The following is a 15,005-nucleotide window of genomic DNA, read 5'->3' as shown; positions in this document are numbered from 1 at the left end:
TGTTCTTAAGGGCTGTTACCCAGGGAACTTTCTGAAGTCCTCCGGAAGTCCAAAGTGAGGGTTCTGTTACTACTCCTCCCTATTTCCCTGCATATTGAAAACTCCACTATCTCATGGTCGCTGCACCCTAGATAGCCTCCGACCATCACATCTTCCACCAGCCCTTCTCTATTTGAGAACAGCAGATCAAGCAGAGCCTTACCCCTGGTAGGTTCACCTAAGAGCTGCATCAGGAAGTTGTCATCCATGCACTCTAGGAACCTTCTGGACTGTCTCCTCTCTGCTGAATTAAGTTCCCAGCAGATGTCTGGTGGGTTAAAGTCCCCCACAAGGACAAGGTCTGATGATCTTGAGACAGCTTCCATCTGCTTATAGAATATCTCATCGGCCTCCTCGTCCTGGTTGGGTGGTCTATAACAGACTCCAACCAGGATGTCAGTTTTGTGTGGCCTCCCTCTGATTTTAACCCATAAGCATTCAATCCTTTCATCTGCAACCTCGAGTTCTGAGGCATCAAAAGATTCCCTAATATACAGGGCCACCCCTCCTCCTCTTCTCCCTTGCCTGTCTCTCCTAAAGAGCTTATAACCCCCCAGTGCAGTACTCCAATTGTGAGAATTGTCCCACCACGTTTCTGTAATGGCAACTACATCATAGTTCTCCTGGTGAACCAAGAGTTCCAGTTCCTCTTGTTTGTTGCCCATACTGTGTGCATTGGTGTACATGCACTTCAGCTGGGCTGCTGATTTCACCAGTTTGTGTGGTCCTCCCTCCTTTCCAGGGAGACTGGTTTCCACACCCACCCCCTTCAGACCTAGTTTAAAGCCCTCCCAATGAGTCCTGCCAAGCCCAGTGCCAGCACCCTCTTACCCTTTCTAGATAAATTCAACCCATCTTGGTCCAGCAGGTCAGGTGCAGTAAGAGTTGCCCCGTGATCAAAGACGCCAAAATTCCACTGCTGGCACCATCTCCTAAGCCAACTGTTGATGGTGTGGGTTTTCCTGTTCCTCTCAGTGTACACCACTGCTGCTGAGGGAACTGAGCAGAACACCACTTGAGCTCCTGCCCCGTCAATTGATTTCCCAAGGGCCTTAATTTCCTTTTTAATCTTCCTGGTGCTGCTCTTTTCAATTTCTTCACTTAATCTGAAATATTACCTCCATGTAAGTGAATTATTATGAGTGGGAACTCCCCAAACCAGACAACCCATTTGGACACACAGTCAAACAAGTGACAGCCCTAATATGCAACTTCCCAGTGCAATCAGGTTTCTTTCTTTTTAAGCAAGATGCATTTAGAAACACTGGGAATATAAATATCAGTTGCATTGTAGTTCCTCAGTGACCCAACAGTGCTAACTCCAACAGGGTGCAGCTAGAAAACAGTGGGGATCTCTTTCTCTATTCCAACTGTTTCAAATGAGAAATTTTAGTTATGTAGTTTGAAGGGGTGTTTTTATTATTTGTGTGGTTTTGTTTGGTTTTGTTTTTCAGGTGGAGAAATACCAGCAGCTGCTGAAAGGACTCAATAGACAGAAATCACCAGCACATTTTCTAAAGAATCTAAGAATACTTAGGAGTAACAACAAACATCAGTGATGATCTAGAGTCTAATATCTTCCACTAAACAGAGAATCACCTCAAAATAGTAAGTCCCAAGAGGACAGGAACTATTCCTTTGGGTGACCAGTTGTTTATTCTGTCTCATTTAAGAAAAATAAGTGGGGGGGTAGGGGTGTAGAATGTCTGCACAATCACTGCTTATTCATGAAATGCAATCATCTGGTTCCATAACTTCCAGTGCTTCCATGTACTTTTAGTTCTATCACCAGACTGTGCCAATGGCATCACTGGGACAGGGGGTGAACGTGGCAGAAAGAACGTGTCAATACTCTCAAACTGTGTGGCACGTAGAATAGTGTAAGAGAGTTGCAAATGTGCATTTATAGGGAAAGAAGACATTCCCACATGCCCTTTTTCAAGGCATTTTGTCCTTCATCATGCTGTACATTAGGCTAGGAAGAGCAGTGGATTCAATGTGGTACCTTACAAAGGGCACAGCCATGAATGAGGGACTAACAAGCTCTCCCTCTCTCCCTTTCTGCGTTGTTTGTTGCTGAAGGACACATGCTGCAACCAAGTAGGCTAATGCCACCTTAGAACCCTTGAACCCCCCCACTGTCATATCCCATCCAATCAAGGGGTAGAACAAAGGAGGAAGTTCAGTGTACTCTGTCAGCTTTTACTTCCTGCTGTGTAAAGGAAATCTCCCAAGGAAAAGAGAGCTATTGGAAAAAAAAAATATATGTATATATACAGAGCACAAGAGATACTCTAAGCTTTGTCGTTCAACCTGAAAATAAGATGCACAGGAAAGACTACCCTACTACATTGAAATTCTTGCTTGATGTTTGCTTACAATTTAGTTTTTTGCTCTCAGGAATCAGCAACATGAAACTAAACCTGGCCACATGCAGCATCCTCCTAACTCCTCATAACATCACCAGGATCCTGCCGTTCCACCCCAGAAGTTCGTACACCAAAATAATTTGCAACAATTTCTCTCCATGCAGAAAGAGACAGTAAAATAAATCTGTTTATTCAAAAATATTTGCTGCATCATAGGGTGCCACTTTAAGGAAACACAGGTGTAAAATTGATGGAAGAACTGATATGAGGAAGATGCAAGCAGTAAATAATGCTGAGAAAACTCCTGCTTCACACTTCTCTGGTCCTTATTTCTTTAAACAACAACATCAATCAATAGGCCAGTGGCCACCACTGGATCACAAGGTATACAAATGCTGTCCATCAGGGATACAAAAGTAGAAAAAAAAAGAAATAAGTAAAGGCAGGCCAAACACTAAGCAATAAAAACGTTGATCCTAGAATTTTCCACTCATAACTTCTGTCATTTGCCAGGTATTGTTAAAGATTGCCACTCTGGAAGATAATGAATGTCAGGTGTAGTCTCCACTCCTGTGTTGATGGATAGCATCTCTGGTCTGATGAGGAGAGATTACCCTGCTGAACCCTACAAGACATCTTTAATCTCCTGATTTAGAATCCATTGTCCTCTACCACTTGTCACTCTCCTGAAAGAATGCAAGAATGCTGCCAAACACTGAAAAACAGACAGCTGCAGGAAAGGGCAATGGGCAGCAATCTGGAGGTGCTCTGCCAACAAAACACTTAAAAGTTAGTAGCAAAAAAAAATTCCATCTCCAGGTTCTTCCATTATTAATTAAACATTTTCTGGTTTCCAAAAGAAAAATGCTTGCTCAAACATGTCCTTGAAACCAGAGATATCAACACTGTAAACTTCTGAGCTCACATCAAGGGTCAGCTCTCTGGCAGGTGAAAATGCCATGATTTGCATGAGAGCAGAGCCAAGAACTTCATGCAACCTGAACGGACTAGGCAGAGGCAGGCATGTTTGGTACTAGAGCCAAGCACAACAAATTACTTTCCTGCTCTTAAATACAGGGTGAATATTTTGTAGTGACCTACAGCCAAAACCATGGGCAAGTAGAAGCCAGTGTTATAGTCCGCTTTTAAATCGCTCTTCACCAGGCAGCATAGACAAAATTTCGTCTAAATCATCAAATCAACAGAAACTGCTGTCCATTTCCGTGATTTTCATTCAAACCAGTCACTCACTTGGGATGAAACTCTCCAGAAGCACAAGGCCTTACAATTTCATTGGAACTAGACTTTAAGTTTGGGACAGGCCCTGTGCTGCCATTGCAATTGATGTAATTGTGAGGGCAGCCCACACAGTAAGCACAGAGAGGTCGATCGATAGCAGAACAGGCCCTGAAGTCATTTCCATCCCTCAAAATGGCAGCGATTTGCAAAACACTGGATGATGAATTCTGGAAAAATGACTGGCTTAAGTGTTAATAAAATCATAACTATGAAGTCTAACTTTTCTGCTGGGACCCAAAACCACGACACATCCGGAGCAGGCTAGAAACTAAATCACAAAAGGATCACAAACTCTGGCTTCAAGTGGGGTCAGGACTTCATCTTAGACAGGTCTTTTAATCATTTCAGAGCAAGGAATTTAATGCAAGTCCTTTACATTTCAATCTGTTGCCTTCATCAGTCAAGCATCCATCAGTCAAGCATCCATCCTCCCAAAGACTCAGCCTGTTGACCTCCATATAAACCCAGAGCTAAGCTCCTGAGCAGAACATGTTCCACTCTTTCTTGCATCACTTCACCCAAATGAACACTGAGGACAAGATGCTTTCCATCCTATTTGTGGATTTTCACTTATCCAAGCATTTTTTTCCTCCCCACATTAGTACAAGCCTACCCATGTGCAATATAGTATTTTTTTTAATACAAGTTCTAAGTTTGAAGAAGTAGATTAGGAAAAAAAAAAAAAAAAGAGAGAGAGAGAGAGCAAAGAAATCTTTCTTGGTTAGAGTTTTGGTCAATGGAATGTAAAGATTATCATTTATCACAGATTGCAGCTAAATAAAAAAATGATTCTGTCAGTGTGAAGTGAATAAAATAAAGACAGTATTTTCAAGGGCTTTCCCCAAAGGCTTTAAAATAAGGTCACTTTGATATTTCAGGAAAGAGCTTGATTTCAGCCTCCTGCTTTACAGATTGGTGCACTGGACTTGGTCATTTGTGTGTTAGATGAGACTCCATCTTCTTTTTGTTAAAGAACTTTCCTCCCTCCCCTTTTGAAACACAATGAAATATGATACTCAAAACCTGCACATTCACCACTTTCTCTGTAATTCCTCCCCCCCCCCCCCATAATTCCCTGGAATACACAAATCTTTTCCTACACAATCACATGCCACACAGTTAAAGCGCACATTCACAGAAAACAGTAGCAAAAGCTACTTTTTACCCTGCAAAAGGCTAAATTAACACTGAACTGCTCTTTACTGGTAACAGAGCTATGAATCCGAATTGAAGTTGCTGTCAGAATTTCTCATATATATTAAAAGTTCCTATTGGGCAGGGAGGATGGGGGAGGGCAAACAAAGGGAAAATGAAAACTCTTTCCTCCTCTTTTTTTTTTTCCTTCTAAATATAGATATATAGACATATAAATATATAGACATATAGATATACAGACATATACGTACACACCAGCAAACTCCATTTTGTCTTAAAGGGAACCTATTGCTCAACTGAATTGCTTTCCCTACCTTATTACTCGAAGAGAATACAGCCAGGGCTGTATATTGTAGCTACCCTATATTTAGAAGCTGGATAATAAAACACATAAATAACACACTGAATAAAACATTAAGACATAAAAGGAGTTAAATAGAACAAAGTGCTAAAGCTTATTGTGCACTAAGCATGTCTGACCCACTGAAATACAAAAGGACTCACAATTCTAATTAGGAAAAAGCATAGTTCCGATTTAAACCGGGAGCAAGCCAGCACGGTGCCTGTCCGGGGCAGTGCACTGGAACCCTCTTAGTGGCAGTGCAGAGCCCTCTGGTGGAACCAGGAACGGTGGCCATGGAAACTGCACAGCACCGCAAGGAAAAACGACATTCCAACCCGAAAATAAGGTGAGAACAAAAAGCCTGGGTTTTTCTTTTTTCCTTGAAGCAGCAATATTTTCAAAAGAAAGCTTCGATATTTATTTATTTATTTATTTATTTCCAGATATCCAGCCTTCACTTAAGGCAGATAAAGTCCTGGAGCCTGTGTAAGGGAGGAATTGTTCCTCTGACTCCAACAGGGACAGGGTTCTGTCCATAGTCCTTAAAGTCATGAAAACCAACAACAGGTGTGGAACAATCTACTCTGCTACCAAAAGCCTGATGGAGAGGTATTGATAGATCTGAATTCCAGCTGATACACGCATTTCACTTTCAGAGCTTAAAACCATCAGGCTAGGAGAGCCCTGCAAACCAGAACCATACATGCCTCAGCACATGAACTGCTGTTCTGTACGTAAAGGAGCAACCTTCTCCCAGAACATTGACAGTGCCACTTCTACTCACCTTCATTCAGCCACTAAGCACAGAGTCCAACAGCCTCACTGAATCCCTTCTCCATCCTTCAGATGAACTGTGAGGTTCATTTCTTCTTTAACTGATGCCTGCCTTAGTGATAAGGTAAGTGATCCCACAGTGACAACTCATCAAGGTTTTACCTGCCATAGGCTGCTTTTCCTCCCTCACTACCTAAAAGGGATCAGTGCAGCATGTACTTTCCCAGGAACTAGGTTTGTCCACTAGGTTTGAGGGGAATTCTTCCACCCCTCCAGTGTATTGACTTCTCTGTGCTGTTTGGGATACAAAAAAGAAGTATGAAACACCTAGTTAAACACATACCCTCTGTATTGCCTTCAGCAAGTCTGGTTTGCTGCCCATCAAAAGTAGATTTTTTGCCTCAGATCCATGTACATTCAATACTTGCCACTACCAAATGACCATCCCGTTGATAGGTTAGACTAGCACCTCTTCAGAAAGCAACCAAAGAAGCACCAAAACAAAAAAAAAAAACCAAACAGACAGACACGTGGAAAAAGATTGCTTTCCATCAGCCAGAGCAAGCCTATTGCTGCATTATCCACTCAGATTGCTGTACACAAGCTGAGCCTTTCCATGCATCCATCCCTCCCTGTTCAGGCATCATTCAGTAGAAAACAAAGGAGAACATTTGTGGAATCCCACAAAATTAGCTCAGGTCCCAGTCTGGGCCCAGCCCAGTAGCTGACATAAGAAGCTTGTCTTTTACATGAGATGGAAATCAGAGGTCTTCTGAAAACCAGCTAGGATAGCATTCTGGTTGCCAGAAATCACATCTTAGATGCCAGGCAGTAAATTACAAATTTCAGCTGGATTTTCCCAAGCAAAGATCAGCAAACAACAGCTCAGACTGGTGATAATTCCTTCCTGAACTGTTTTCCCAGTCTCTACAGTCATGCATATTTGCTGGCCACAGTCGTTTTTAATAAGACTTCTCCCATTTGACCTCTGACAGCTCTGTAAATAAAATTGTCTGTGGTGCAACAAGGAATAAACTCCATAAAACATGTTGCTATTTATTCCTCATGTTAGCTAAAAGATCTGCATCATCCTGCAGGTGTGATAAGCAAGCAAGCCATTAGGACTACCACTCAAGTCTTCACTTGAAAGCACGAAGAAAAGAGAAAGCAAGAACTAAGAGAAGTGAGATAAAAATTGGGTCTTGCTGTAAACTTGCTGTAAATATGAACATTTGGACATATTAATAATAATGAACTTTCCAAAAATCTAGACCTTTAAGCAATCAGAAGGAGGCCAAAAATAATTTCAGGTGTGAGAATCATCACATAAAACACAGCAGTCTCAAAAAAGCCAAACTACACTGATAATTCATGACAGAAACTGCTCAGCTGGTTGTACCAATTATTGGTCTGCAAGTCCAACCCCCACACAAGGTTACCTGAAGAAGTATCTTTTCAGTGCTTTGTTATTTGTGGATCCTGACTTATAGCAGTGAGGTGGAAACAAATCTTTTCTGGTACTAAATGTGTGTTGCTTCATTCAGCACAGCATGGAATTGATAGTGATATCGGCATCAGTTAGGTACTCTGGGAGCCTGAAATATTGCCCAATTTTAAACAGCTATGGTAAGGTTGGTGCTTATGCTTCCCTCAGCTATTGTCAGTGAAAAGACAAGCTCTTGGGAAAGGTAATTCAGAGCAACGAAGTCAGGTGCATATTGTGACAAGTCTTCTCTACACAGATGTAGAGGGAGCCTGCTGAAATAATCTGCATAAACAGCATCTTCAGTGATCTAGTGGTGATGAGAAGGAACATTTCTCCTCTACCTTTTGCCCAGTTAACTCTGCCAGTCAAAGCAATTACAGCATTTAGATTAAAAAACAGGCTGTGGCCTCCAAGCTGGGCTCAAGATCCAAAGCGCTTCAAAGCAATGGCAGGACTGGCTTTCTAGATTGAAGAGCCTCTTTCTCCACTAGCAATTATTTGATGGTGATGAATATTTTGCAGAACAAAAGAAAGAACCAGGTCTGCCTTACATTTCCTTGCAGTGAAGAGGCCCTCTTTGTCAAAGGGACTGCTCAATGGCATTCTCTCCTGCTTTTGAGAAAAGGATGGTTATTGGGTCCTCAAAGATCTCATCTCTGGTCCTGTCTGAATATTGCAGAGACAGCTGTCGAATGTCATTCTTTGAGGCACCATCTAACATGACCAAAGTCAATAATTGTCTTTGCCCAGATTAGGCTCCTTAAAAACGGCAGTATTTTTTAAAAAAAGAGAGGAAAAAAAAAAACCACCAAAGCACTCAATCCCCACTTTACATCTTAATTCCTATTGTCAGCTCCTGCTTAATAGACTTTCTTAGCTTTAATGAGTAAGTATTTTTTCTAAAGTGACCAGTAATGTCAAGCACACATGGATTTTCAGGAACAGACACAACAGTGTTCTTAACCAGCTCCTCCTCTCTCAGTCTAAACACTTCGTGCTAGGTATTTCCCACCCAGCACATGTCTGTCAGATTCCAGCTGCTTGATCTAAAGGACACTGGACAAAGCCTTTGCCTAACCCAAAACCTTTGCCTAAAACAAAGCCTTTGCCTAACCCAAAGCCTGAACTCATCCCTTTAATGTGCTTCAGGGTATTTCACTTTGAAAATGTTGTCTATTGACTGCAAAAATGTTATCTCAATTGCCATCCAAGAATGTGCTAATTTGTATTAAACAAATGAGGCTAATTATTTGCTTTCTTCTGGAACAGGCTACACTAAAAGCTCTAAATTATTTGTCTCCCTGATGAACGATGTGTTGTCTCACTCACATATACTCCACCACAGCTCTGACCATACATTAGAAGGTCAATCTAGGTGTTACATCAAACAGCAAAGATTAGACGAGGCTGGGAAAGGCAGACCCCTTGAGCACAGTCTTCCAATTCTTCTAAATGCTCTATGGTGCCATATGTCAGACATGGGAAACTGGGAATCAAAAACACGGTGACTGTTTCATCTGCTACATGGAAGCATAAAGTGGGATGGAGGTCACTCCAGCGTACACATCTGAGAAACTCATATCTGAGGAAGAATATGACACCATAGTGATGAAAAAGAGCTCCACAATCTAATCAAACCATTCCTGAAGAGCAGAACCTTCCTTTAGCCTACCAGAGAAAGCATGATACACAAATCTGCTTAACAGTTGAGCAGCCTGATTGTGTTTTACAGTACCACTTTCATACAGAAAAAGAATTCTTGATGTCAAACATTCTGAAATGTTATGCTAAAGAGATTATCCTAATTTACATAGCACATCCTGGGTGTTCACCGTAGAAGTCCACCACATGGGATCAGGACTGCCTTGTTACAGGTTCCCCTTACCTACACATGCAAAGTGCATCTTTAAAAGACAAAAAATAACATTTCTTTTTACAAGACTCCTCCCTGAACAACAAATGTTGCAGAAGGCTCTTCTCTAGGTGTAGCTGTGTAGCCAGCTCTGAAACGCTCTGCTAAGCAGCAGTTGTTTACAGGAAAGGTCAAGAGGGCTTAATTAACTTTGTGCATAGACCCCCTTCCCCATTGAAGTGTTTCAACTAGTTTCCATAACAGCTACCTGCAAACATGAATCACCCTCCAACACTGTACTCACTGGAGTCACTTTAAGGGCTTTTGCTGCAACATCAGTTATTCTCCAGAACCCATGACTGTGTTTCATGGCAAATACATACAAGTGCTGCACAGCACTAGGGAACACAAAGCTGGTGATGGGGCAATGCAAGGAGATGGTTTGTGTATCTCTCTGATACAGACACTGCTGATGTGCTATGGGCACACAAACCTAGCAGCTACATGCAGGTCACAGTCAGAGATGCTCACCCGGACTAGAGAAGTTTTGGTGAACACATGAGGAGCCATCAGCTCCTACCTAGACAGTCACCAGATGCAGCATGTTCTTATCTGGAGGATGGAGCCTCTAACAAATACATCCTTACTTCCTAGCACTGAGCTAGGAAGTGGGCATTAACATTAGACCTGGACCCACCATACTTTGTCTCAGAGCAAAGAACATCACATGTGGATCTAAGGCATCACACTGAATTTTAGAATGAGACCACATGACAAAGAGCAACACTTGCAGAAACCCCCAAGCCAGCACGAAGCTAGCTATGGCACTGAGAATGTGATCATCTCCTCATTGCATTGCAGCTGGGTTTCTGACCTCTCTTAAAAAGCAGAGCTCACAAGTGTTACTTTGTTAAATCACCACTCTCTCACCCTGGGATCAAAGTTGACATAGAGGTAACTCAGCTATCCAGTTTTAGGGCTTGCACTGAGATCTTTGCATCAGCACCTTGATGCTTCCTTCTGCTTTCAAGCTGATTTGCCTACATGGTCCTATCACAGAGATGTTGCCTTGAAGTTCTAGTCTGGTATCTCTTCATGAAGTCAACCAAGCTTGTTCTGAGCTAGTTCTGCCATTTATAATAAGATACTACACTGTGCCTGGTAGGTGTACCCTTCCTGCAATAGCATGCCCTCTTAAATGCAGTGTCTTTCTCTTTGCCTCACTATGAAAATTAGGAAAAGGAGTATATCACAAGGTGAACTAAACCACAGTCAAGTACTTGTGTTACTTAGAGAAAGAACTGGCTAAGTCTGAGGGCTTTGATCTATTGCCCATCAAAGCCAATGATACCCTTATAAAGTCTCTTGATAACAACTGGATTAAGAAAGGGAGGATAAAGATACATCTCAGAATATCTTTGGGTAAGGATAAAGCAAAATGACACAAATCTCAAAGTCCTAGCAGTCATGAAGTCACTCCAAAAACTGTCTGGTGAGCTTCAGTACATAAAATTACTAAAGAAAAAAAACCCCCATGAACATTTACAATAACTCATTTTCTCTTGTTGTTGTTGTTGCATTTTTAACCCATTTCACTGGTTATAACACGGTGTCAACAGCCTCATCAATTATCCATAGCTCAAAAGTGGCCCTAGCATTCTGCAGTGGTATTAATTGGGCTCAGTAGCACATAATGAGTTTAAAAGCTCCTACCTGTGTGCCCCCGGGGATGGTGGCTAGAGGCGGACAGCAATTTACAGCAGACCATTAACACATAGACCAGAAAGAGCCAGTCAGATAGAAGCATTGATTTGGCACAGAATCTCATCCTGGAGGCAGAAAAAGATGCAGTTGAGTGCAAAAACAATGTGAGTAGGGAATGACATAAAAACGATGAGGGGGGAGGAAAAGCTGAAAAGATGTCACAGAACAACTAATATGGCTTATTGCAAGGCAACACTGACAAAAAAAAAACCAAAAACAAACAAAACCCCAAAAAACATATCCACAATTTAATTGTGATCAGTTCTTTGTTAAGCATGTTTTATAATCAGAAGCAAGGCAATGGCTATCACATTGTATTACCCACAGACACACATGTATAATAACACAGTGAATGCAATACATCTCTAGAGATCTGAGATAAGAGGTGTGGGGTTGATTTTTTTTTTAATTAAGATCCATCCACATTTAAATTTAAATATCACTAAAACTGTGCTACTATTTTTTTAACTGCATCTGTACCAACAGCATAGGAACATCACAGAATAATGTCCTTTTTAATTCATATTTCTCAGGACACACTTGCTAAAGCTACCATGCCATGCAGCCAAGCACTTCAATTGGCTGGATCACCCAAGCACACAACATCTGTGAGCTTTCCTGGAGATCAGTAAATATTCTGAGGGTTGAACACTCATGAAACCATCACCTCACTCAGATATGTGAGGACTCACTGCTCTGCCAGGGTGTTAGAAACTGCATTTCAGAAAACACTTGTTCTAAAAGAAGGGGGATATTGTTAGTCTTATTCATGTAAGTGTTGGAACTAAGACCACAAATCCTTAGTAATTTTGCTGCAAATATCTACAATTAAATCCCCCAATAGCTTATGTTATGCCATTCATCATACAGAAAGGTAATCTAATCATTTTTTTTTAAACTCAGTTATGATGATTTATTACTTGTGCTGTACATAAATGGGTATTATGCATTTGAACCCTGAGACACAACATTCCACACTTGCAGCAAATGCTGTAAGCAGGAATACATCAAATCAATTAAAGGCAATTTATAGATTTGCATAAATTGAACTAAATACTGCGTTCATAGCAGTGACGTTGGTCTGCAGTTAATCAACACACTGGGATTTGCACAAGCCTATCCTAAGCATGCTTATTTACACCAAAAAGTCCTTTGGGAACTTCTTTCCCCTGCAGATTCCAGTTCTGATTCTTCAAAGTATTTTCCAAATATTTTGTTTGTATCTTCAGAATACCTGAGAATCTTCAGCTAATCCAGTACTGAAATGCTGAATAGAGATGGTAGCTTGAAAACAAAAACCTCATGCCTTAGACAGCTCTACTTTCAAAACCAGGTGTAACACTTGGATCCTGTTTTAAATTTGATAACCATCTACAAATGAAACCAAAACATGTTTGTTTGTTTTTCATTTTAAAGCATTTGCATAATTTTCCCTTTCTCACATCACAAAACAATTTTGTTCTCTCATTGTGTATGAATGGGAATGTTGATAAACCCCAAACAACTCATAAATGCACTTATTAATAGAAAAAGTTAAGAGACCAGAGGACTGTTGTATGTAAATGTAATTTAGCAACAAAACACTATTCTACACTTGAGATAAAAAAAAAATCCACATTGATAAATACCTCAGCACCTTCAGCTGTCCTTGTAGACATCACTTCAGCCTACAAACTTTTTTTAAGCGCCACTTGAATATTGCTAAAAAATAACACACTTGCATACAGATTCCTTAAAAAAATAAAACCACCTATTTTGCATCTTAAGGACTGATTTGGCAAAAAGATACCATTCCTTGCTTTAAGAAGGTGCTTTGTTTCAAACAGATTATATTGGCACCCTGAATACAAATGAACCAGTAGAGGAAGAAACACACTGAGGCTCTTTTACAGCAGTATATAGCAGCTTTCTGCAAGCATGAATCAAGCCCAGAAGATAAAAATGTCACTGGTTCTTGCCTACCCTACAAGTATCCTCTTAAGGAGCACTCTCAGGCTAATTCAGAGCAGCTAATAAGCATGAGCCTAATTCACCTCTTGCACCCAAATGAACCACATAATGCTGCTGCAGCTAATGGGATTGAGTCACTGTGAAACAGGCATAAATACTATTATTGCTGTTGTTCTAGTCTAAGGAAACTGGCCAGTAAGCTCTGAAATCAACTAACCATTTCACATTTTAGTCACCCAAATCTTGCCCAGGTAAACGAACCTCATTTTCTTGAGCAGAGTGATGAATCTAACCTTAGAATTCTTCCTCCCTCCATGAGAAACACAAGGCTTACACCTCATGCACCAGTTACCATTGAACAGGAAATCATCAGCTGCTCATCTTGCAATAGCATCCCTGTGCTGCTCTAAATGCAAACATAAGACACTTATCTGGGTATTAGTGGAGACTCCAGCTCCGGTGTCATTCTTGTGGTATCATAATGAAGACAGGGACCTTTCCTGAGGTATGACTGAAATCAGGGTTTAACCCTTGGAATTAAGTAAATAGATCAGACCTTTTGAGCATGCCCTTTCTGGTGTGAGCTGATGGAAGGGACAGGTATTTATTCCCAAATCATGCATCACATGCTCAGCAGCTGCTGCTTCAGCATTTAAGAGCCCAGGTGTTCCCACCATTCCCAGTGCAGGGCCAAAGGTGGTCTCAGAGGAAAGAGTTGTGTGATGAACTAATTTCAACAGCTTTCCCAGATTATGAGTTCGACTCCTTTGAAGCCATGCGCCTGATGTTAAACAGGGAATGTTAGACCACATTTCACCAGGTTAAGAGAGTCACCTCACCCATTTGTAAGTGTATTCAAGTGTATCCAGGAATAATTGTATCACTACAAAGCATCAATTTAGTTCTAACCAAACTGAAAGGCTGCTAAAAGCATTCAGTCCCACAAAAACGGTACAACTTTTGCAGGCTTTAGTCTGCCTCAGAGGTAGACAGGACACAAGTTTTCAGCCTGGTAATACAAAGAAATACAAGAAGCCCTTAAAAAAGGCAGGAGAAGAATGAAATCTGGCAGACAGATGCAGCAAGGGGTGCTGAGCCCTTCAGTGTGGTTGGGCTGCCACTTTCAGAAATGTCAAGCCTTCACTCCCTGTTGGATTCAAGTGGATATTGTTGCTAACCAGAACAGCAAATCTTCAGTGTCTTTTGAAAGATAGAAAGTGCTCTTACCTTGGGGACTTTGCAAGAATTTTGTTCCAGTCAAACACAATTATTTCAGTGTGTTTTTCATAGCTATTCCAGATTCCCATTTGCAGCAGCAAACAAGCCTTTCTGCATTTCAGAATGTTTCCTTCGCTTTGGGGACCTAGAAAGCAAGCCACATTATACTGCAATTAACGGTGGGGACAGTGCTCTGAAATACAGCCTGGTTACCAAAACCATTGTTTCACAGTGCCACCTACAGTGCAATCCAAGGCAAAAGGCAACAGTCATGTCACTCCTTCAGTTTGTTTCCAAGAACACAGAGAAACTGTGCTAAGGCAGCTCTGAAATATCACTACATTAACTAAAGGCAGAGTTCACCATACTAGAAACTACAAACTTATTGTGTTCAGCTCCCTGTGTCCTTACGACCACATGTCCTCTTGCAACCCAGCTGCTGTGAAAGTTGGAAGGTCTAAGAGACCACTGTAGTGGAGATTTCCACATGATTATGTGAAACCTCCAACAGTTTGAACCAGAGATTATCAAAGATGGGAAAAATCTTTCACTGTTTTCATAAAGTTTCAGCCAAGGAAGGTCTTTGGAGTCCGGCAGCCTCAGGAGCAGAGGGGCTGTAGGGTCACACCCATAGGATTGTGTCTGTGTGATCAATGCATTATAAGCACCCTCTGGCACTTTCATCTCTGCATGCTTCCAGCATCACATCTCACCCAGTCCACCCATACCCAGAAGCTACACTTTGAAACCCCACTA

General features: G+C 41.4%; 1 protein-coding gene across 1 annotated transcript in view; it reads right to left on the bottom strand.

Annotated features, from left to right (window-relative positions):
* TAFA4 (TAFA chemokine like family member 4) overlaps positions 1-14,338 on the bottom strand; it is a 56,758-nt gene extending 42,420 nt beyond the window's left edge. The window contains exons 1-2 of the mRNA XM_054387476.1: positions 14,259-14,338; positions 11,031-11,146 (exon numbers count right to left, since the gene is read on the bottom strand). Of these exons, the coding sequence (XP_054243451.1) occupies positions 11,031-11,146; positions 14,259-14,338 (196 nt within the window). The remainder of the gene's footprint in view (positions 1-11,030; positions 11,147-14,258) is intronic.
* Positions 14,339-15,005: the final 667 nt, after the last annotated feature.

Source organism: Indicator indicator, chromosome 15 (assembly GCF_027791375.1).
Source record: "Indicator indicator isolate 239-I01 chromosome 15, UM_Iind_1.1, whole genome shotgun sequence".
Lineage (NCBI taxonomy): Eukaryota > Metazoa > Chordata > Aves > Piciformes > Indicatoridae > Indicator > Indicator indicator.
The sequence above is the reverse complement of the archived record's forward strand: the minus strand, read 5'-3'. Positions and strand labels throughout refer to the sequence as shown.